The sequence below is a fragment of the Ailuropoda melanoleuca genome, chromosome 2 (assembly GCF_002007445.2).
Source record: "Ailuropoda melanoleuca isolate Jingjing chromosome 2, ASM200744v2, whole genome shotgun sequence".
Lineage (NCBI taxonomy): Eukaryota > Metazoa > Chordata > Mammalia > Carnivora > Ursidae > Ailuropoda > Ailuropoda melanoleuca.
Genome location: NC_048219.1, coordinates 40,742,348 through 40,766,054, shown reverse-complemented (window position 1 = coordinate 40,766,054; position 23,707 = coordinate 40,742,348). Strand labels below are relative to the sequence as shown.

Here is a 23,707-nt window from a genome sequence, read left to right as displayed (position 1 = left end):
GGTGTGAACTTGGTAACTCATTTCACCTCTGAAATGGTTTAATCAGCTGTGAAAAGAGGAAACTACCTACCTACCAAGTTGTTGTTGAGAATTAAGGTTATTCATAGCACCTGGAACATAGAGTTGCATTTTCTATTTTGTGTAAACGGGAAAAGGTTTAAAAATTATGGTGATATATTTAAACACTTAAGAGTGTTACCAAATATGTTTGCGCACTGACATGTTACCTTAATGGATCTTAATATTCTCAACTAATATCAATGCTTTTAGTAATGGCAATTAATTTGCTGACATATTTTCCTCCCCTCACTGCATCTCTGAGCACCCTGCACACCTGGATACTTTAAAATACTATTTCTTGAGCACATTTTACTAACACCTAATCCTTAGCTTGCCGGACACTAAAGGACAATAGACAGACTTCAGAAAATGTACAAACAGTGCTTTTCGAGGCTTGCCCAGTGTCTAGCTAGTGCTGCACTGTTAGGAGTTAACAGCAATTAAAACACCCATCGCAACGCTCAAGAAACGCGCGCTACACTCCCCTGCGATAGTTCAACTTGTCTTTTTGATTAATTCTAACAGAGTTCGTGGCCCCGCGAGAGAAAGCGTATTCCTCCTCACATTAAACAGAAGAGTCTCGATTCATTATTGGCGGTGCAAAAAGGCGACTCCAGCACCTGAGCAGCTAGGGATTTGGAACTTGGAATCGGCACGTGCCTTCGGGAGGCCAGTGAGGTACCTCAGCAACCCTCCCAGCCCTGGAAGTTTGCGAGCCCCAGTTGTAAAACCTAGAATAACCTTGACCTTCCCAGGGAGGGGGGGAAAGTTAGTCCAGGGATAGAGGCGGGGTGAGTAAAACCAAAGACAGAGAACTTTCGAGAGCGAAAAACGCCCTCACGTTTTCCTGTTTGCAGCGCCGCTCGAGACCCAGAGAGTTTAAGGGTGGTAAGAGCAGGTGGCAGGACTCCGCCCACCTCCGCGCTTCCCCGCCCTAAGCTCGCACGCTCCACGCCCTCCGTGAGGTCCCGCCTCTCAGGCGCGCGCGAAGAGTTGTCACGCCATGCATTCTGGGAATTGTAGTCTTCGCGCTGGGAGTCGCCTCAGGAGAAGCGACTCTGGCCTACATACCCCATAGTGCCGTGCGGAGCTGGCTGCTCCCGGATGTGTGCCTGGCGCCGGAAGAGAAGACGGCCCCCCTCTCTCGGCCCGGCCATCTTGTGGGAAGAGCTGAAGCAGGCGCTCTTGGCTCGGCGCGGCCCGCTGCAATCCGTGGAGGAACGCGCCGGCGAGCCACCATCATGCCTGGGCACTTACAGGAAGGCTTCGGCTGCGTGGTCACCAACCGATTCGACCAGTTATTTGACGACGAATCGGACCCTTTTGAGGTGTTGAAGGCAGCAGAGAACAAGAAAAAAGAAGCCGGCGGGGGCGGCGTTGGGGGCCCTGGGGCCAAGAGCGCAGCTCAGGCCGCAGCCCAGACCAACTCCAACGCGGCAGGCAAACAGCTGCGTAAAGAGTCCCAGAAAGACCGCAAGAACCCGCTGCCCCCCAACGTTGGCGTGGTTGACAAGAAAGAGGAGACGCAGCCGCCCGTGGCGCTTAAGAAAGAAGGTAAAGCTGTGGTAGAAGGTGGAGGAGACCCGGGATGGAGGGAAGGAGCAAGGGGACTTAAGGCTAGCACTTGCTTCTGGAGTTTCGAGTGTCCGCGGGAGACTTTGCCGCCGATTTCCTCACGTTTTCCCCCACACGACAAAAGCCAGGTCCCACGAAGGTGCTGGGAGCGTGGTAGCCCCAAGTTGAAACCACCTGCAAGGATCGTGGAGCCACCCCCTTCCCGCCTCTGTTTCTGAGGCGCGGAGCGTGCTCCAGAGATAAGCTGCTCCGCGAGCGTGTTCGCGATCCTGGGAGGTTGTTGCTTTCCCGCCGGATTCCTTGGCGGGCAGTCGCATGGACCGAGGTTCGGGGAAGCTGGCCACTTAAGCTTTTGTAGTTAGGGGGAAGCGTGGGGTCCACAGCTTCTTCCTGCTCAGAGCTCTCCCTCGGCGTGCTCTACTTTGGGGTGCGGTTGGCTTCTCTCCTGCCATCTTGTCCCACGATGGCGCGGAGTACCCCCAGTGAAAAGCTGGAGGTCGGAGTTTGCACCTGAGCCAGTTCTAGGTTCTGTGGAGCGAGCTACTGTTTCGGGTGCCACATGTGCCTTATTGTCCCCCCCTCATCACTTCAACTAGTAAAAACTACTAACTTGCTGGAGTGAATTAAGCTTTTGAGAAGAGAAATTTGGTTAAACTGTGGTAAGCAGAAGCGGGAATTGTGAACGAAGACTGGTTATTGCAGGAAATTCTGAGGCTTGTCCTCTCTCCCGGCCCCCCCCCCCCGCACTTAATATTTCATATGGTGGCCCGGCTTGGGCCTCGTGTTGAATCGAGTGCAGAGGCTGTCACAACTTTAGCCACAGCAGAGCTCTTTTTTGACTCCGTAGCTTTTTCTCCACATGTGCCTGAAGCATGGTCGGGATTCATTGGCGGTAATAGTTGCTTCCAGAGGTCACTGTAAACTTCACAGGACTGTCTTGAGGTTGATTTTTTTGCATTTTTCTAATTACTGTTTTGTCCTCTTTGGTGGACGAAAAAGCAAAACAGTTGAGGATAAAAAGTGTACGTGATCAGTAGCAGGTAGGTGTAGGACCTAAGCTCTGGATCTTTAAAGTTGCCTTTTTATGTTGAAAGTTGAAATTACTCTTTATTGCCACGTGCTCCTGAAAGAAGTTGTTTCTCATTAGTTTTAGTTGAATTCCGTAGCATTCAACTAATTTTAAAAATCACAGCAATTGTATTAGGTTTTAGTTTAGGTTTTTGGGGTTTTTTTTGATAACAGAACTTCTGTGATGGTTGGAACGAACCACCTATGTGGTGAATAAAACAAAAGAATTCTTGTATTAAAATTACAGGTTGGGGAGAAGCACAAGTTGGAGTGTTGGAAAGCCCTGTATACATCGTTTAGACCAAATATCTATTCAGTCATCAAAGTTTTGAAGCAACTGGTAGCACGGTTGAATAATTATTTAATTTCCGCGTTAAGGAACACAGGCCTGTGTTATTTATTATTTTTGCTCAGGTTTACCTCCCTGATCTCACTAATCAAAAAAAAGTGCATGAAAAAAATTGAGTCTAATATATAAATATAAAGTGTACCAGGTAGATGTGTTCCACCCATTTTGAATGCTCAAAGTATGAAGCCTGGTTTAAACCCCGTTTGTTTAGATCATAAAGCCCATCTTTGAGGAGGTAAGCTTTTAACCTGGAACCTAGTATTTTAAGTTGTTAAAGATGGGGAATTCTTTCATAAATTTATAACGAGGACATAGTTCACCATTCAGTACTTTTCCCTTTGGAAAACTTCCATATTACCTGTCACCATCTTCCTTAGATCAGCAATACATAGCACTCTTAACTTTAAATAGCATAAAACATAAGCTTTTAAATACAGGAAAAGTGTTGAATGGAAAAAAAATTTCATTTTCAGATCCTGCTACCTGTCAGTTGATGATCTGGGCTTTGGAGACGGATAGACTGTAAAAAGTCTCCCTACCTCTTGTAGTGGAAAGAGCTGCTACCTGATGTGTTCTTTGCCTTTAGATAAAGGTGCTGGCAAATACTAGACATATCTTAGATATACCTATTTTATATTAATAGGCGTTTTGTAGCTTGTGTTTTGTCCATTTGGAGAATTTGAAAACTGACACTTCAGAACATCACTTAAGTGTAGACTACAAGGTGTTTTTTAATTTTTTTTTATTGAAAGCCTGGAATCTAGTGAGTTTGCAAGTACAGGTAAATCGATTGAGAAGCTTGAATTTTTAAATGTCAGTTATTGGGTGAATTTATTTAGTAAATGTTTTAGGTTCTGTAAGCATAATAATGAATATTGGGTGGGGAAGGAAGCCATTGTTCACTTGGGTGTGTTTGGCTTGGATATCATTATTGTAAGGACTGGTTCCATAGCTCCACCCCAGTACACTATACCTGTGACAGCATTTGTTTAAGATGCCTAAAGATCTAACATTTGTGGTCGGTCCTGAGAGTTTATGTGGAATGGACCTTGAAATTTCATTTAAGAGTTTGGTATTTACCATTTGACTTCAGTTACAAGCAGCTGAATGATGGGATGCATTCTGGTGGTGGGTCACTTCCTTAGAATCAGTGAATCAACTTAAGATCTTGTTATAAAACCAATTCCTCAGTCTTTTTTTTTTTTTTAACTTTGTCAGAACTTACGGTTTAGGAATTAGAGCATACCTGAAATTTTAGTCATGAATTTACTTATCCTTAAGGCCAATAATGCATACTGGTTGTCTTTGTGGGCCTCAGACACTAACAGGAAAAAAGTAATACAGGGGGAAATCAGTAAATGCTTCAGCCATCACTTAGTGCCACAAGTTTCTATTACTTAAATACTGTTTTTAAAGGGGTCCGTGTGTGTGTGTGTGTGGTTTTTAAAGATCCTTTGGAAACAAAGATACTTGTTAAGGCAAAAAAAGAAAAGAAAAACCTCTCCATTTATAATAAAACAACTGGACTATTTCCTATTGGTTGCATAGCGGTATGTTTTTTTAGTCTGTGTGGTTTTGTATGTATGGATATGGATGGATACATATGTGAACACATATATAAAAACCAATAAGAAAACAGTACTTTTTTCTGGTTAATTGGTTGTTTGAAACTATGGAGATGTAATTCTCAATGCTGTTTGTTTTCCTTTCAGTTTTGTAATTTATAGAACAGTCACTCTACTTTTTTTTACTATAGTTTTATTTCCTCCTGATCATATAAAATAGTGTGGTCTTCACTGTTTTTCTGAGGGTCCTTATCTGGTGAGTGTGTTGATTTGCTTGGGTATTATTAATGAGTGGCTACTGGTGTTAATCTTTTTTGGTATCTTTAAAGCCAAAATGTACCATGCCTAAAATTTCTTAAAAGTTAGAATTTTACATTATGAGACTGGCATCTTGAAAAGTGAGAGGAATGATGGCTACCCATATGACTTACAAGTCAGGTACAGAGACTGCTTGGTGGGGGAGGCATAATTTGGCAAACTAAATAGAAGTTTGAAACAAGTTTATTGTCTTTAAATAGGAATTTCTCAGGTACTTTGTTATATTTTATAAAGGTGCCCAGTTTTTGCCTTTTTCAGCAGCAAGTGCTAGTTAACTGGATTGAAAGAATAGCAGCTTTGGGGGGGGAATCTTTCAGTAGTCTGCCAGTTTTTTTGTGTTGCAAAAATAATTTGCTTATGGAGGTTATTTATCATTTCAGGAATAAGACGTGTTGGAAGAAGACCTGATCAACAGCTGCAGGGTGAAGGGAAAATAATTGACAGGAGACCAGAAAGGCGACCACCTCGTGAACGACGATTTGAAAAGCCACTTGAAGAAAAGGGTGAAGGAGGAGAATTTTCAGTTGATAGGCAAGATTTTTTTTAATCTCTTCATGTTTTGTCAGTTTATATAGTCTTTTTTTTTTTTTTTTAAGATTTTATTTATTTATTTGACAGAGAGAGAGAGACAGCCAGGGAGAGAGGGAACACAGGCAGGGGGAGTGGGAGAGGAAGAGGCAGACTCCCAGCAGAGGAGCCTGATATGGGGCTCCATCCCAGGACTCCAGGATAACGCCCTGAGCCGAAGGCAGACGCTTAACGACTTAGCCACCCAGGCGCCCCTATATAGTCATGTTTTAACACAAAGCTATAAATTGGGCATAATTTGCCAGGTAGCAGTCTGGCTGGTACATTTATGTTTTTCAGAGAAATAAATATCTGAGTGTATGCATTGTTCTACTATGAACATTTTGGTAACAATTTTCAGTGTTCAGTCTTGGATTTCTGGTAATGAAGCACTTCAGTTGAATTGATGGACAATTTCTTTTCCTTGGTTTCCTTTCTCTGATGTTAGCAGGAAAGTCTTGTTGGGTAATTGTTTATAGCAAAACATTACTCACATGCATGTTAGGTGTGTTTTTTTTTTTTTTTACTCATTATGCATGCTAGATGTGTTTATTTTAATTTTGAAGTATATTGGTGAGCTGTACTGTGGTTTTACTGGATTATAATATGAATAAATCATTTAAAAAGTACAGGTACTAGTAGTAAAGTTTTAGAGAAAGCAAAAATAATTTTCTTGTTTGGGGGGAGCTTCCTAGTTCTGAGTACTTTTATGTGTTTAGAAGTAGACTGTTCTTGAGTTTTCTAAAACAGGTGTTTAATTAACCATTGGATTATTAGCCAGTAAATATATTTTTACATTTGAGCCTTTGGATGCATTTCCCTTCTTTTTTCCCCCTGGAAACCTTGGAAGTATATGATATTTTTTATTTGTTGTAGACCGATTATTGACCGGCCTATCCGAGGCCGTGGTGGTCTTGGAAGAGGTCGAGGAGGCCGTGGACGTGGAATGGGTCGAGGAGATGGATTTGATTCTCGTGGCAAACGTGAATTTGATAGGCATAGTGGAAGTGATAGATCGTAAGTCTTTTATTGGTTTTTATTATAATTTTACATGTGAATCTACTTCTTTAATAAAACAATATTTGAATTTCTAGAATTAAAGAGTATTATGTTAACTCAGTTTTGTTAGTTCTTTTTCACATTACAGTGGCCTGAAGCATGAGGACAAACGTGGAGGTAGCGGATCTCACAACTGGGGAACTGTCAAAGATGAATTAACGTTGGTATTCTGATTTTTTAAAATAAGTAATATTTAAATAAGATTGCTTTTATGCTTTATTAGAAGTTTATCCATAACTATTATACTTTACTTGTCCCTAGGACAAGAACAGATGCTCTCACCTCAGCTACTTCCTTATAATATCTTGTTAGATATGTTTGAGTACAATATGTCACATGACCAGTTTTTCTATATTTAAATACATGTGATGTCAGTTTTTCTTTGGGTATTCTGCTTTTCTGTGTGTCTTTAATAGTTCCTATCGTAGCTGTCGACCCTTGTGGTCATACAAAAATTTGATAGGCTGGTAAAGCTTTGTCTTAAAGCAAGCTACTCTGTCCTGCTACTTTTTGAATAAAGTACGTGAACTATAACTTGGATCAGTATGCATTTTTAAATTATTTTCTCAGAGGCCTACTAGGAACTAAATTTAGTAAGAAAAGACTCTTAGAATGTGAGGATTTTAAAATTGTATAAAGAATCTTTAAGCTACATGTAAATGGACCTAGATGCTTTTCTTTTTCTTTTTTCCTTAGAGAGTCCCCAAAATACATTCAGAAACAAATATCTTATAATTGCAGTGACTTGGATCAATCAAATGTGACTGAGGAAACACCTGAAGGTGAAGAGCATCCAGTTGCAGACACTGAAAATAAGTAAGTGGTTTTATGTATAGTGGTGATGCCACAGCACTGGAAGCAATTTGGGTTTCTACTGAGAAAATAACATACAGGTTTAATGGTAGCATTTAATAGCTTTTGACAGGAGACTTGGACCTGAATTCCTCAAATAGTAAATACTTAGAAGAGTGCTTTACACATTCATATATTGGGCTATAATGGTTTGAAAAATAGAAATGCTTATTTCTAGTTTAAATTATTGTTGTCTTTGAAAAGATAATGGAAAAAACATATTTTAGTAATACCTCTTTAAGAACAAAAATTAACTATTTGACTTGAGAATGGAGAATAGGAATAAGATGTCCTCCATTTTACTTATCTATACCTTACTTGGTAGAGAAGTTAAACAATGACTAATCCTGGTGATGATAGCTGTCCAGAGACATTGAATAGGTGGGAACTGGAGGCTAAAGTTAGGGGTTTCTAAAAATTAGACCAAATGGTTGACAGAAGAGATAGTATTTAGAACACAGAGTTCAAAGTAATTTGGACTCTTAACTATATAAATTTTATTCTAAGACCGTTTAAAACCAGAAAATGTGACTGTTTTAAAATTTCTCCATCTGAAGTTTCTTTTTCCGTCAACATAGGATTTGGAACATGGCATTATTGGCTTGTTTTAAAATGTATGAGGAGAGCAAGATAACAGAATAACAGAATATATTATTAATTCAATTGGCTTTCTTAATCCTTTTCATTTTCTGAGTTTTTAGGCATAAGATTTGGTTTTGAAGTTTTCATTCAAGGATGGAAGAATTGCAAAGCCACAAGTTACGCTGGTAGAAATAATTTAATGCCTTCCTCTAGTTTCCATCAACCCAAGCAGAAGTTATATGCCATTCATTTCTTATAGGATTGTGGTTTAGAGTCTTAAATTACCAGTTATTTAGGGTTTGTAATTCTTAGCCAGAGCATATTTAAATCAGTCAGGGAGGGGTGCTTTTCTGCTTTTTCTCCCAGAATTGCTCCTATAGTGGACCACTATTGGTAATAATATCATATTCCATGGATTTGTTGGAAGAAGGAATAATAACTGATTTACTATTAGAGTAGATAAAAATACATGGTATTAAGTGATATGTTGAACTTCAGGGGCGCCTGGGTGGCTCAGTCGTTAAGTGATATGTTGAACTTGGGGTAAAAGGAAATCATAATTTTGAGTGGTAAACAATGAAATTACGATAAGCAACTGAAATGAACCTTAAAGTAACAGAAGTACTTCACAACTCCCAACAGAACTGTTCTTTAATAAAGAGCCCATGTTTAAATGACCTTAAGAGTGATTTGCAAAGATTAAAACTGTTCATCAGAAGAAATGATGTATTGACAGCATGTTGCAAACAAATCCTCCTCTTAGGACCCAGGAATGAAACGGGGGATATTTGGGCTAAAAGAAGATCAAGATGGTTGACATTAGAGCAGTCTTTAGTTTTACTCCAGAGTAGGGAGGATCTGAATATAGCATTATACCTTGCATGTGGAAGTATAAATTTAAGCACAGGCTGAACTTTGATTAACTCCCTTAATATATAGTTCCCAGAACAACTTTTTTGTTTCATTTGATCCTTACAACCACCTTTGGTAGGTGTTGTGGTTTCATGATGTGGTAAAGGTATGTCAAGTTCTATTCTTGGCTGTGTCGTGACTTGAAAATAACTAGGACCTTTTCTTGATCCTTAGTTTTCTCATTTGTAAAGTGACAGAGTTGGAGTTGATATTGATAGCCAAGATCTCATTAATTAAATGTAAACTTGGTATGGGCAATTTTAAGATAGGATTTGTCAAACAGTGAGGAGTAGCATGGAAGGGAGATATTTGAGCTCTAAGGTTAACTGAATCACCTGCTATCTTTGGAAGGAAGCAGGGCTCCCAGAATAGCAAACAACTTGTTTGGTGACAATTGCAAGTTGAGATTAGACTAATATAATGGATTCCTAGGCCCATGCTTTGTTTTTATAAAAAGGGAAAAGGGTATTATATAACAGCTATATCCTGAGAGTTGTATTTGGAAATAACTAATTTAGTATTAAGTACTGAAACTGATAGGTTTTGTGGAGGGTTCCAATGCTAGTGAAACCACAGTCTCTCCTGTCCATGTACAGGTTGGTTTGGAGTATACAGGATTCTGGATTTGTGGGAACTTGGCTTTTAAAATTGTTTTGCCATTAAGTGTTAGTTGATAAAGAGAGGAACAGTTCTTTCATATTCTAGAATATGAATTTTAGTTGTTCACAGGCATCCTAGGTGACTACTTTTATTTTTATTACAAGTCCTGTATCATGGAAAATTACAGAAATTGAAAGTGTGTTTTAGGAGAAGCTAGGTCAAATACTTAAATCACATAAGGGTATAGTTTTAAAGCAGTATAGTTTTAAGAAGTGTGTATTTTGGGTAAAGACAGTTCAAGGTTGTTAACTACTGATAGTTGATTTCATAGTTCATGAAGTTCGAATTGTATATTTCTGTTATCCATGCTTTCACTAATTGAATAAGCACTGAATTCCTAGCCTCCACCAAGTTATGTGTTAACCATTGGGTGACAGAAGACTGGGATTACCAACAAGCCAAGAAGTTATTCTTCCTTACAATCATAAGTTATGATTTTATCAGCCCCTTACTAGCTATAAAACAAATATGCCTTCACAGGGAGAACGAAGTTGAAGAAGTAAAGGAAGAGGGTCCAAAAGAAATGACTTTGGATGAGTGGAAAGCTATTCAAAATAAGGATCGGGCAAAAGTAGAATTTAATATCCGAAAACCAAATGAAGGTGCTGATGGGCAGTGGAAGAAGGGATTTGTTCTTCATAAGTCAAAGAGTGAAGAGGTAAAATTAAGTTTTGTGGTGTTTGAAAATGTTGAGATTTGTATTGAATTGTATTTGTACTTCCTGTTTTAAAATATCACATGGATAATCTGTTGATAAAAGATAAAAGCTTTTACATGGATTCATTTGGAGTAGATAAATTGTTCAGAAAGGAAAATAAACTGCATTACTGTATATTTCAAGAAAGGTAGTCCTTTAGTCAATCCACAATATATTTAATATGGTGGTTTTGTTGTTTTTTTTAGAAAGCAGTCAGTTGTGTATCATACAATTACTAGTGTTTTAGAAATAAGGTAGGTCTTTTCAAAGTTGTGATAATATTTTTAGAAATCTTGCCTAACTGAATCAGTTGAAAGGTTTGCATTTTCATGTGGTTTAACCTAAGCTAAAAGAGTGGCTTCATCAGTGTTCGATTTTTCGAACTCTCTGCCTTTGTCATTTATAATGATCAAGATTTTTTAATGAATGATACTATCCTTTTTGAGGACTGATGTCTTATAAGAAGTATCAAATTAATTTACTAATGAAAATATTTGAGAAAGACATGGTGGTGGTGGTTTTTGATTTGGTAACAATCCCTGGGGCAGGTTGTTAGAGGAATGGCTTACTGCTACATCATTTAGGGCTTGTACAAGTATGAGATTTTAATCAAAGTTAAATTGAAATGTTATTAAGGCAGTCTGTAATAAGATTCAATGAGATATTGTATGTTAATTTTCTTAAATAGCTGTGAAACAAACGGAACATTTTGAAATAAAGGTTGAAGAGACTTAAATATTCTAGGTTTAGAGATGACTTTTTTTAAATAACATTGACTCCATAAAATAATATAAATGGGGGGACATTGTCTTAAGTGCCAAGTCCTGTAGGAAAAACAATTTTTTGCTTCATTTGAATGCTTTTGCTTATTTTTTTTTTAATTCTTTCAGATAAAGTTGTATATCTGGGTTAACAAAGTATTCCTGATTAAAGAAACCATGACAGTTCATCTTGGGGGGACTGTTAATTTGTACTACTGATTAAACTGTTTAGGTTAATATGGAAAAGATTTACTTAGGGACCTTTGACACAATTTTATGTACCTATTTTGGGTACTTTTCTTCAGAACAAGACACATACACAAAATACTGATATATTTTACATAATTCTCTTGTCTCTTCTCTCCCTGAAGTCTCTTTATGCATTTTGTAGACATCAGGTTAGGTATCACAGTTTTACATTGAGCTTTTCAGAAATGATTATTATATAAGCTGATATATATGATTAGAAATTTTTGAAAATTAAAATGTGAGATTGGTTATGAATAACTTTGAAACCAGGATGTTTTTATTATCAAGCCACTTTAGTTTGGATTCATGTTGCCTTTGTGATCTGGCTGTTTGTTTAAAGCTGACCTTATTGGCATTTATGGTCTTGTCTTTGAATATGTGTAGGTCTTCAGGTTTGTTGCGTATTTAAGTACTCTTTCTCTTTTACATATCCTAATCCTCAAAACAAGAAGTAGAGAAAATAAGAAATTCAGAAACAGAAAACCGAATTAAGGTGCTAAACTGACAGGGCTGAAGCCAGAGCTCTTCTTTCCTGATTATCATTCACTGCTCTAGGGGGAAAAAAAAACACCTTTGCAGATTTATTTGCTGCCTTAAAGGGATGTCCCCTGAACATCCAGACTTTTTCTATATTACTGTATGTGTATTATATATTACTGTAGTAAAATCTTTGAGGCGTTTCAATTAGTGTTTTTGCTTCTGTGCTCTAGAAACTTATAAAATGGTTCTAATTAATGAATTGACATTGTTGCCTTACGATAGCACACGTTTTAAGAATTAAACAATTAGTATGTATAATTGATTTTGATTTTGCTAGTGGTTTTGTGGATTTACATTTAAACATTAAAATAAGAACTTTCTACTGCCTTTAAATTAGGTTGGCTTAGCACTGAGGAATGACCATTTATTTGGATATTAGACAATTAAAGGGGTGAACATAGATATAAATACAAAATTTATTGGTACTTTAAGGGATAGTTACAGGTGTAGTGTTAACAAGATTTAGAAAGAACAAAATGTTTGTTCTTCAGAAAAGGATTATACCTGTATTTAGAAAAACTAAAACATACTTTAAAGTAGTGTAAGAAGAGTATCCAACTAGAAGATTTTAAAACCTATTCATCCCAAGCATACAGGAAGAAATTAGGAATTAAGCAGTGTAAAATTGTCTGGCTTTATTGTTTTTTTACAGAGTGGGTGGTGTACCTTATATAAATATAAAGGAGGATCTGGATTTCACGAACATTTTGACTTTGAGGTTACTTGTCTATATTTAAGGCTTGGATTTATTTGTGCTTAGCTTTTCAAGGTTCCCTGATGTAAAGTTGTGTTTCACTTGAATCTAGTTCTCCAATTTATAGGGAAGAACACAGAATAGTTGTTACATGAACAGAAAAGCATTCTGAGAAGTTTATACATGATTTCTTTTCCCAAGTCATACCTGGAAGAGTACAGAGCCAGAGTTTTCTTTATAACTTAAAAAGTGATTCAGTATTAATCACCAGTAGAAACCTCACATGCCATCTATCCAAAAGTCTTCATCAGAGGTTCATATTGGAATCTAATCTGAAGGATATATTTAAAATGTACTTACCCAGACTTCACTCCTATGATTCGGTAGGTTTCATATGGGGCCCAGCCACTTGAGTTGTTTGATTATATACCTCTCATCAAGACTTGCCAATATCAACTGTAGTTTTAAAATTAAGAGAAGTGTAAAGGAGTTCTTCCTGTAAGATCACTATAGCTGATCCCCAAGCCTTACATGTTACCTTTAGTGGCATTGATATTTTTTATTATCATTTGTTGATACATTTGTTCGCATGAAGTGCAGATTAGACTTTTAGTCTTTTTAAGAGAGAGCTCAGTATTTAGATATTTGCTGTGTTGCTTTCATATTAATAACCCCATGGCCTGCTTTTAAATTTTTAGGCTCATGCTGAAGATTCGGTTATGGACCATCATTTCCGGAAGCCAGCAAATGATATAACTTCTCAGCTGGAGATCAATTTTGGAGACCTTGGCCGCCCAGGACGTGGTGGCAGGGGAGGACGAGGTGGCCGTGGGCGTGGTGGACGTCCAAACCGTGGCAGCAGAACTGACAAGGTAATTTTAAGAGTTCTTTTACTTTTTCAAGTAATTTGAGGACCTCTTTGTTAAATCAGTGCCCTAGGTCCTTTTGGGGATAGACGGAAAAAGTAGTAGATAGACCTTCAAGAAATTACATTTACAATTCAGGAAATCAAAGCACTTAAATTAATAGTTCTGTTAGTAAAGTTATCACTGTTTATTGAGTTACTTACTAGGTGCTTATTGAGTACTAGGTGCTGGTCATGGTGCCATGCTAGTTATTTTATGTACTGTGACATTTAATTCTTGTTGTTAGGTTGACGTACCCATTTTACGGAAGAGGTAATTTAGGTACAGGGAACCAGGTTAACTCTTGGCTTTGGCTGAGGTCTACTTGCTTCCTTTACCTTGACTCTGCTGCTTTTTTAGGTCTCAGTATAGCATTTGTGTCCATAATTGTGTGACACTAACTGGATGGTTATTGGCACTCTTTTTTCTTGATTTTTTTTTTTAAACTGCAGTGTGAGAGCTGGGGTTCATTTTTGTCCTACTTTTATAGTTTAATGCCTTGTACAATGTGTATGACACAAACAAGTTCTTAAATATTTTTGTAGAAGCCCTAGTAAGTGATAAATTTGAATTCTGATCTATTTGATGCCAAAGTATATGCTGTTAATGACTAGATATTTTAAAGTATTATCAGTAACCTTTGGGTTAGGTAAGTTCATTGTCTCTTGTGGTCTGGCTAGGAAACAATGATGTCCTCTTGAATTCTCAACACCTGATATGCAAATTGGGGACCTACCTGCTCGATTGAGTCGATGTTCGATTATAGTGGTAGCTTAATATCATAGATTTCGTGGTTGCCAGTAATAACGGGGTGATTTCTTTTTCTTCCTCTGAGCATCAGGTTTTTTAAAAGGTCAATGTTGTGTATATGGATCTTTCAATACGTTTTTGTTGTTATTCTTTGACTATAAATAGCAGTTCGGTCCCTTTCTAAGGTTGATGAATGAATCATGTAATAGGTTTCTTAGCCTGCTTTCAAACTGATGCCATTCTTACTTAGCAAGTGAGGAGAATAAAATAGTAGTAAACAATGAATCCACATACATATGCCATGTGGATCTACTTATGTGATTTATTAGAAAACTAAACCCATGATGTTATTAAGTAATAGTTCTTGATGGACACTCAGGACAAGGCTCATTGCAAATAATTATAGTCCTGTTCTGATCCATAACAGTAAAGCACATTTTTGACACATTTTTACTTAGTATTTTTAAGTTATGTGTATAAATGTAGACAGTGGCAATCCAAGTTTTGCGAATTGTTAATTTTGATTTGTTTCTTTTTCAGTCAAGTGCTTCTGCTCCTGATGTAGATGACCCTGAGGCGTTCCCAGCTCTGGCTTAACTGGATGCCACAAGACAACCCTGGTTCCTTTGTGGACCCTCCCATCTGAGGTTTTGCATGCTTAAGGATCCCAAACGACTTAAGAATTTAAAAAAAAAAAAAAAAAAGACTGTCATTCATACCATTCACACCTAAAGACTGAATTTTATCTGTTTTGAAAATGAACTTCTCTCGCTACACAGAAGTAACAATATGGTAGTCAGTTTTGTATTTAGAAATGTATTGGTAGCAGGGATGTTTTCATAATTTTCAGAGATTATGCATTCTTCATGAATACTTTTGTATTGCTGCTTGCAAATATGCATTTCCAAACTTGAAATATAGGTGTGAACAGTGTGTACCAGTTTAAAGCTTTCACTTCATTTGTGTTTTTTAATTAAGGATTTAGATGTTCTCCCAATTACAAACTGGTTTTAAATATTGGACATAATATCAGTTTTAATACCTGCTTTGCATTTTCACACATGGTCACCTGGGTCATGTAAACTTTGATTTGTCAAATTTTATGCTGTGTGGAATACTAATACTACTTTATGTATTTTAACTTAGTTTTAATATTTTCATTTCTGGGGAAAATCTTTTTTCACTTCTCATGATAGCTGTTATATATGCTAAATCTTTATATACAGAAATATCAGTACTTGAAACAAATTCAAAGCACATTGGTTTATTAACCCTTGCTCCTGCATGGTTCATTAGGTTCAAATTTATAATTGACTCACAATTTCAAGTATATTTACTTTTAAAATGTGTGACTTTCCCATTTTAAAAACCAGACTAGACACCTTATTTGTGGAAGTTTAAGCTACTTATTGTTGATACACATCCTATCAAGTGAAGTAGTTTTATGGGTGTTGGGTTTTTTCCCCTCCAAAGGGTGGGTGGAACAAGTTGATTTGGCTACTGCGTAATACTTAAACTGTTCTGTAAAATAAGCGTCTGGCCACTCAGTATGATTTGTGTGTATGGAAGGTCCCAAATCAAAATTGTTCTTCCATAATCAGCAACCCTTTAACCCTTCCTTTTTCTAAAGAAACCAAAGGGCACTGGTTTGTATGGTAAGATGGGGGAGTATGTTAATTTTTGGAATTTGGAAAGCAGACAACTTTACTTTATAAGGTTGGAACAGCAGCACCATCCATGAAATATAAACCAAAAATCTTACTGTTTCTGAATTTCCTGTATTGCTGTTAATTTTGGTCTTAAGTTGATAGATGACTGTTCCACAGAAAGTGATAAGTATCTTTTACCTCTTCCTCCATTAGAAAATTAGGTTAATGGATTCCTTGAATGGGAGCATCACCACTTACTAAAACATACATGGAGAGAATTATCAACAGATTTTCTAGGATCTTTTTTTTTTAAATCTTACGCCACATTTATTAGTAAACAGGAAAGGAATTTCATGTATAGTATCAAAGATCTTTTGTCACTCAGTATTTTCTACCTGTTGTATGGTAATGTCCAGTTTTGAAATATTGAAGATCTTAAATCATAAAATGTCTTCTGTTTAGCTGATTCATTCTCCCGTATACTTCGAAAAGAGAAATTGTACAGTATGAGAGTTACTCATTTGGATTAGATTTATTAATCTAGTTACCTGCTAGTTTGACATCTTAGGAAGGAGGTAATTGGTTTTTAATGATGGATAAACTTCTGTGCTGGTGTTTTGGATCTTATGATGCTGAGCATGTTCTGCACTGGTGCTAATGTCTAATATAATTTTATATTTACAAACATACCTGCTACCCAGAGGCAAGTATTAATTTAGTCCATATGGACTGTTGACCCCTCTTGAGATTGCAACATACACGCTCCGAAATCATTGTGGTTAGACTTCCAAGTATCTTAACTTGTTTCTGGACATGTAACATGTTTATAAACCTCTTAATTTTTAGCAACATATAGAAAACATCTCCTATTAAAAACATTTCATAAGTTCTACTTAGTGTCAGCCGTTGCTGGCATTCTGTCACTAGAGAATACAGCAATATCTGGTATGTTGCAAGCTTTCAAGATAGCCTGACTTTAAAAATTTGGTCCATTAGTTGTATCTGATGGATGTAAAATTTGCCTCCTAGTTCACTTTGTGTTAAAAGAGCTAAAACTGTGAACCTAACTTTCTCTTATTGGTGGGTAATAACTGAAAATAAAGATTTTATTTTCATGCTCACTTCTTAAAAATCATGAAAACAATCAAATAGGAGCCCATTTATCGTCACGTGTTTTCTGACCTGTGTGTGTACCCACAAGATAATGATCATATTTCATTTTTTCCCCGTTAGATTTAGATTTTGTGTATGTGGGGTTTTTGTTGTTACCAGGACGTTTGATCACATTTGGAAGGGATGAAACCTACTACAATTAGAAAGTTGAATTTTTAACTTGTAAAATGAATTTGAAGGACTGACATGGCAACTGGCATTTCTTTTAGCAAATCACATTTTGAGTGTGAAGGTTAACCATACTGAATGCCATTCTTTTTTTAAACAAATGATATAATACTTAAAAAATCCCTTAATACAGATCTCTAAATAGTGGTGGCTGATTTAATGTTTAATGAACATATATCTTGATGCTTTTACATGGGAATAATGCCAGAGTTGGTACTTATTATTAAGACATTTCCAACTTGCATTGAAATAATTGGAATCTAGTTTATTTTTTTAGTTCAGTAGTTTTTGGAGACCTGTGTGGAATTAGGAGAAATTTTAAAATGTGCAGTAGGTATTACGTATCTAGTTAATTTACTCAGTTTTATTTTAAACATGTGGAAGCATGACACATCATCTTCAGGGTTGTAAATATACTTGGGGCTTATTTCTAGCTATGGGTTTGGAAGGAGAGTATTAAGTACTCATTCTGATTTTATTATTTTTCTAATTGCTAGAGGTCATTGCACTGAAATAGGAAAATTTTGTGCCATTAGGGAGTTGCATACAAAGTCTAAATATTATGTATTGGATATTTAAAATACATCTTTAAGAGCACTAGTGTTATGTAGAAGGAACCAACAAGTATTAAAAGGTTAAAAAACACCACAAGTGTGAAGCTGCTGGAACCTGAATGATACTGACTTTAAGGTAAGATTATATCAGGTGTATTAATGGCCATCTGTCCCAACTTTGAAGTAACTAGTTTGCAAATTCTAGAGCTCTCAGGTACATTTAAATTGTATTTTCTAAAGAAAGTAAATTAATACTTAGATTTTAACCCATACATTTTTAATTCTGAAATTAACCTGTGTTTAGTGAGTCTAAACATAAGCCATATCTCCAAGTTAACTGGAGAAAGCCCAGAGCGTGGTTAGTGGTATACTTTACAGAATAGTGACAAGTTGTAAAATGATCTTAACCAAATTTTCAGACCTAGTAATTAGTGAGCTAATCTATTGATGTGATTTGCAAAATTGTCGAAGTTTTAGCATTAAGATTATATTGACTGGCAGCTTTTAGGATTTTGGGTGGTTTCTTTTTTTGCTCAGTCTAAGATTACCATAAACACATTCTCTCATGAAAATCCCACTTGATTTTTAGGTTAAATAGAGATGATGTTCAAGGACTGATTGAAGTAAGCCTGTTTAAGGCTGAGAGGAATCACTAAGAATATAAGGAAAGAAAAATTGTCTAAAGGATGAGAGACTTAATTTCAGAAAATGATGAGGATATAAAGATATATTATTGAAGCTATCACGATTTTGGCCTCAGGAAGATGGCATTGGAAAGGAGTGTTTAAATAAGTTCTATATCTAAGCAAGGAGTCACCAGACTTCAGCCTTCGGCCTGCTTTTGTAGTTGATGAGCTAAGAATACTTACACATTTTTAAAGGGTTAAAAACCATTACTACCATAACAAAAGATGGATGTAGCACACAAATTATAAAACAACTGTCCCTTTATAGAAAATATTTGTTGACTCCTGATCTTAAGCTATCATTCCCAGGTCAACATAGAAGAGTTCTTTTAAATGATAATTTAGTTCTAGGTACAAATTAAATCCTCTTCCCCCATGGGAAGTTGTGAAGTTAGAAGTATATTAAAATACCTCTTCTATAGTCAGAAGAAAGGCAAGATATGTGGTAGCCTCTAGTAAAGATGGTCTTGTTTAAAAAAGATTATATAACTTGTAACTGAAAACTTAGGAAAGTATAAATTTGCTGTAAGAGTACGCTTAATGCCGTGATTACAGTTTAATGTTTTATGTTCAGCGCTAGTTTTGTCAGTGCTAAACTGTTCTAACTGGTTTTTCCCATGAGGTGAGCATTGTGAACGTTTCGTATAGGTGAGAAATGTCTTTTTTTTTTTTTTAAGATTGTATTTATTTATTGGACAGAGACAAAGCGAGAGAGGGAACACCAGCAGGGAGAGTGGGAGAGGGAGAAGCAGGCTTCCCGCTGAGCAGGGATCCTGATGCTGGGCAACAAATGTCTTCATTAACTCCATAGGTTGAGCTGGGGACTGGCTTCTTGATGACTGCATTTCTCAGAGTTTAGGAGAATATTCATTTGGGCAGAATTTAGTTGTTGTGCCATTGATTATCTCATAAATAACTAGGAGTCAATTGTGCATTTCTAAATGGAAAGAAAAGATGAAAAATGACCCGTACAAGTTAGGAAATTACCAAATTATGTTTTTGTTTGAGGTGTTAATTATGTAGGTACTTAAGTGTTTTAAATTAGTAACATTGTCCCTTTTGCCGCCTATTTGGCAGGGTGTAGTAGTTCCTAGTATGCTTATGTGTATGCTAAGCTTTGTGCTTGGAAGACATAAAAGATACCAGGTGATTACTAATATCTGATAATTCTGATTAATTATGGATTTCTTAAACCTATTTTGGATAACTGATACCTGGTGTTGGGAGAGTTGCTCTGATCTTGATATGGCTTTATTTCTTAAATAGCTGCATAAAGTGTTATTGGTATAGAAATGTGGAGAGCAAAGGGCTAGTTAATATTCAGGATTTTGATACTTGGTGAACTGACAGTATTGATTATATTAACCTCAATTGTAGTTGTAACTGATGATTTCTCTTAAAGATTATAGGACTTAAAGAGCTGTCTTAATTTGAAGAAATGGCACTGGTTTTCATCTATCTAGCATGAAGATTCTTTATAAATATAGTGGTCTACCTGAAAGTGGTTCTCGACGTTTGACTGCATGGAGTTTTGTTACCTTGGGCCTAAAATTTATTAGCTGATGAATAATGTCAAAAACTTTGTTTTGGAAACCTGTTGAATTCTTTGTTTCACACTTGGGTGTAATAATCCTTAGTGAAATGTTGCTTTGTTTGGCAGCCACACACTCAAGAGTGCTCAGACTGCCAGAGGTGGTTGTGGAAATTGATGACTAAACACATCAAAGAAGATGGTAGTTGTTGCCACCCACCCACCCCTGCCAACTTCCAGTTTCATGGCTGAAAATGTTTAGGCTTCATGATTGGTGAATTGAACTAAACATACCTTTCTGTTTAGAGAGAGAGTTGGTTTGTCTTTTACCTATAAATTCTGAATTTTCAGTGAAGCTTCCACACTTTTTTTTTCCAGTAAAGGAAGAACTTTCCCAAAAACTATAGATAATTTTGTTTCAGCATGATTTTATGATACATAGTTACCAAGGTTTTTCTTAAGTGCTAAAGTCTAAAGAGCTGAAGAGTGCATGAGAAGAATGGATTGGATAAAGGTACTCTTAAGACCTGTTACTGGTCACTAGGATGGAGATCAGCATAATTGAGCAAGTATATTTTATTCATAATGGTATCCCTTGAAGATTGAGTGGCATTTAGTCACTGTATTAACAAAACCCAGTAAACCGAAGTTTTTAACAGATTCGCCTTCCACATGCTTACACACTTCTTGGGTCATGGTAGAACTCTTGGAAGTCATGTTGACTGAAGTAGAGAAGAGGTTTAGATGGTGTGTAATGCTAAGTGAAATCCTCAGAATACGTTCCCTTCAGGAGAAAATGGGCCAGATTTATTTAGAGAAAATTGCCAATATATTGTTTTGTTAATTGAAGAACTGAAATAAGCACATCCCAGTTACAGGAGGACAAGGATGTTCCCCTTTTTTTCAGGATCATCAGTCTTGCTACTTTAAGAGTTATTAGACTTTAAAAATAACTGCAGATTTTTAGAGGAAAGAAATCTGAATTGATTTGAAGATTGCATCTGTAGCTGGAGAAATGACTTACTTAATTATCCTTGCAAGTTAATTTTAGTCAGTTGCAAGCAGGTCAAAGTGAGTGTTTTCTAAAAACTCTTTTGCAGCTGCTTTGAAATCGACCTTGTCATAGACCAGGAGGGGTAAACTAAAGGGAGTGTATAGGAATCCAAAGGAATCTAGTCATAATGAAGTTGTAATTATAAGGAGAAAACCTTTAGAAGAAGTATTTATACAGTGTTGTGGAAAGATGGCAAATGATCTTTTTACTCTCTGTGATGGAATAAAGTTAAGATTTCTGTTTCTAAAATCTTGCAACACCCTACTTTCACCTTGAGAGTTTTTGTTTGGGGAGGACTGGGGATGGAATCGCCAGGCTCCTTAGTTGAGGTGGCACAAGAAATGTGCCCTCAGCCTAACATAGGCCACATTGTCTGCTATGATTGCCATTTTAGCAGGTAAATTGAGATTTTCTTTCATAAAGAACAAGTGTCTTATGGTTAGAGGTTTTCATCTGACATTGAAAGAATGCTTCCGCAGTTTTTTGAACTAGTAAAAGTATCCTGCTATGGGGTGTTCAGGCCTGATCAGTGACAATTCAGGGCTCCCTAATAGTTACTACAGTATTCCTTTGGGGTCCTATTAACTTACAGGTAATCAAATGTGAAATTGACAAGGAAGGGTATTTTGAACCTCACCTAACATTTTTTTGCCTAGGGCAAGGCCAGGGTCTCTTAAGGAAGAATTATTTAAATTTGTGGAAATTAAAAAGAGGCGTAAATTGACTTTTAAAGGGAACACATGACAGCACATTTAATAAGTTTGTCTCTTAGAGATGCGATTGAAATCTCAGCAGAACCAACTTAAGAATAGCTTTGCTGCCATAAATAAATGACCACTAACAAAATGTATAACCAGTTACCACAGAATGGATTGTTTCATGTTTCAACAATTCACATACACAACAAAATTAAGTCAAATGCACCCCAAGAAACAGCCTTCGTATGTGGAAAAAATAAGTTGGGTGGGGTAATAGGTATTAAAGAGAAATTAAGAAAAGCTCTCGTTATTTTTCTATTTAAAAGGCATAATATACTTACAGCTTTAAATACTCAGTTTACTGATTCCTTAAAATAATGGACTTTACTGGGAGTGTTACTTCCTTTCCATGGCCTACCTGTGCCTTCTATTACAGGATTTAGAATAGCTGGGTGGTAAGTTTGCAAATTCAGGAGTGCCAGATTTTTTCTGGTCATTTAAGGTTTACCATGGTTTTAGGTAGATTTCTCAAGAACCAATAATCTAGAACTTAAGTATGGAAATGCCGTTTTTTGGTTACCTAGTAAAAATACACATCAAAGATTTTTATGGAATTATAGTCAACTACAGTCAGAACCCCAGCTGATGTATATTTGTAGAGCAGTCATGCATAGGAAGGAATTACAGAGTAAAGCTTATGCTCTGAAACAAGACTAGTTTCAAGTACTAGTTAACGTGATTTACGAGTTTGTATCTGTTTCCCCACCTCTATAGTCAGAGTGAGCACTGCATTACACCCTTCAAAACTGCATGTACTAAGGACTTTGTTAGATGTTATTGATAATTATTCCTGTTAAAATGTCTATTTGGGAAAAACTGGCTTGTGATGTAAACAGTATTTCCAAGATCCATTTAAGTTATTACCCTAAAATTTCCAACCCCCACCCTCACCGAACGTGTCATCTACTTTGCCTTTTTTACTTTTCTGCTATGCCCTCTGACAGGAGTACTATTGGTCAGTGAAAGTGCCAGACACGGTGGAGGATGAAGGCGGCATGGGCTTAAAGTGCTCAGTAGGGTCTCTAGATCCACTGTTTCAAGTCTTCGGAAAGAAAGTGGTAATACTTCTTATTTTATTAACTTTATCCAGTTATAAAAGTAGTGAGTATTTGGTGAAAAGAATGCAAAAATGTAATTTAAAAACCTATGGCTGGAGATAACCACTAGCATTTTGGTGTATATTCTTCCTGGGTGGTTTTTGTGTTTGCATTGATTTTATAAGAGTGAGATGATTCTATTCAGCCTTTTGTAACTGACCATTTCCATGTCAAATATTGTTACACTTTTATGAAGACTGTATAGTATGCTTTTCAGCAATTCTAAAATCCATTCCAATTTCAGGCATGTTAAAATGGTGGGGGAATGTCCATCATAGAAATTGATGGAATATTATAGTTTAATTAGCAGTTTTTCCTACTCAGAACATAAAGTAATGGTGTGTCCTAAAACTGGAATCAAACTCCATGAAATTGAGTGTTTCATTATATGGATTATGATATAAGCAGGTCCGTACTGAAGGGCGTTTAGGCCCCCTCTCCATTTTAAACTATGCTGTGATCAGTCCTTTATCCAATTTACGATATTTATACTGTTCTTTAGTCTACATTGCTAGGAGTGGAGTTACTTACTCAAATTTTACAGAATATTATTGCCCAAATGCCTCCAGAAAGGAGCCAGCTAACATTCCTGTTTGTGAGCACCATATTCTCTGATTAATACTGGCTAATTTTCCCCTTGATTTTGCTAAGTTGATAAGTGAAAAATGGTATTTAACTTTCATTTCTTTGATTACAGGTGATTGTTTTTTCATGTTACTTGGGCAGTTTACATGTATTGTGAGTTGGCTCAGTCCATTTTTCTTTAGTGTTGGCTTTTATACTGATCTCTTAAGAGCACCTAAGTTAGTTATTTTGGGCATATATTGCATATATTTTTATCTAACTTGGTGTATGTGTTTTGCAAAGTTTTAAT

At 36.6% G+C, this 23,707-nt stretch overlaps 1 protein-coding gene across 4 annotated transcripts; it reads left to right on the top strand.

The window, feature by feature from the left end:
* The first annotated feature begins 1,187 nt into the window (after window positions 1–1,187).
* SERBP1 (SERPINE1 mRNA binding protein 1) lies at window positions 1,188–16,933 on the top strand. 4 transcript variants are annotated; one of them, XM_011228351.3, is made up of 8 exons: window positions 1,188–1,614; window positions 5,316–5,466; window positions 6,379–6,519; window positions 6,650–6,721; window positions 7,303–7,377; window positions 10,048–10,225; window positions 13,207–13,380; window positions 14,704–16,933. In XM_011228351.3, the coding sequence occupies exons 1-8, from the start codon at window positions 1,302–1,304 to the stop codon at window positions 14,758–14,760; spliced, it is 1,161 nt and encodes a 386-aa protein (XP_011226653.1). In that variant the 5' UTR covers window positions 1,188–1,301; the 3' UTR covers window positions 14,761–16,933. The 4 variants fall into 4 exon arrangements, with proteins under 4 accessions (XP_011226653.1, XP_011226652.1, XP_002921990.1 ...); XM_011228350.3 differs by having other exon boundaries at window positions 7,258–7,377; XM_002921944.4 differs by having other exon boundaries at window positions 6,632–6,721.
* Window positions 16,934–23,707: the final 6,774 nt, after the last annotated feature.

Bases quoted from the DNA above. Each gene is read 5' to 3' on its own strand.
- SERBP1 (XM_011228349.3), top strand. From the start codon at position 1,302: ATGCCTGGGCACTTACAGGAAGGCTTCGGCTGCGTGGTCACCAACCGA. The intron at 1,615-5,315 runs GTAAAGCTGTGG...TTATCATTTCAG, and splicing joins CGTGGCGCTTAAGAAAGAAG to GAATAAGACGTGTTGGAAGA. The intron at 10,226-13,206 runs GTAAAATTAAGT...TTAAATTTTTAG, and splicing joins ATAAGTCAAAGAGTGAAGAG to GCTCATGCTGAAGATTCGGT.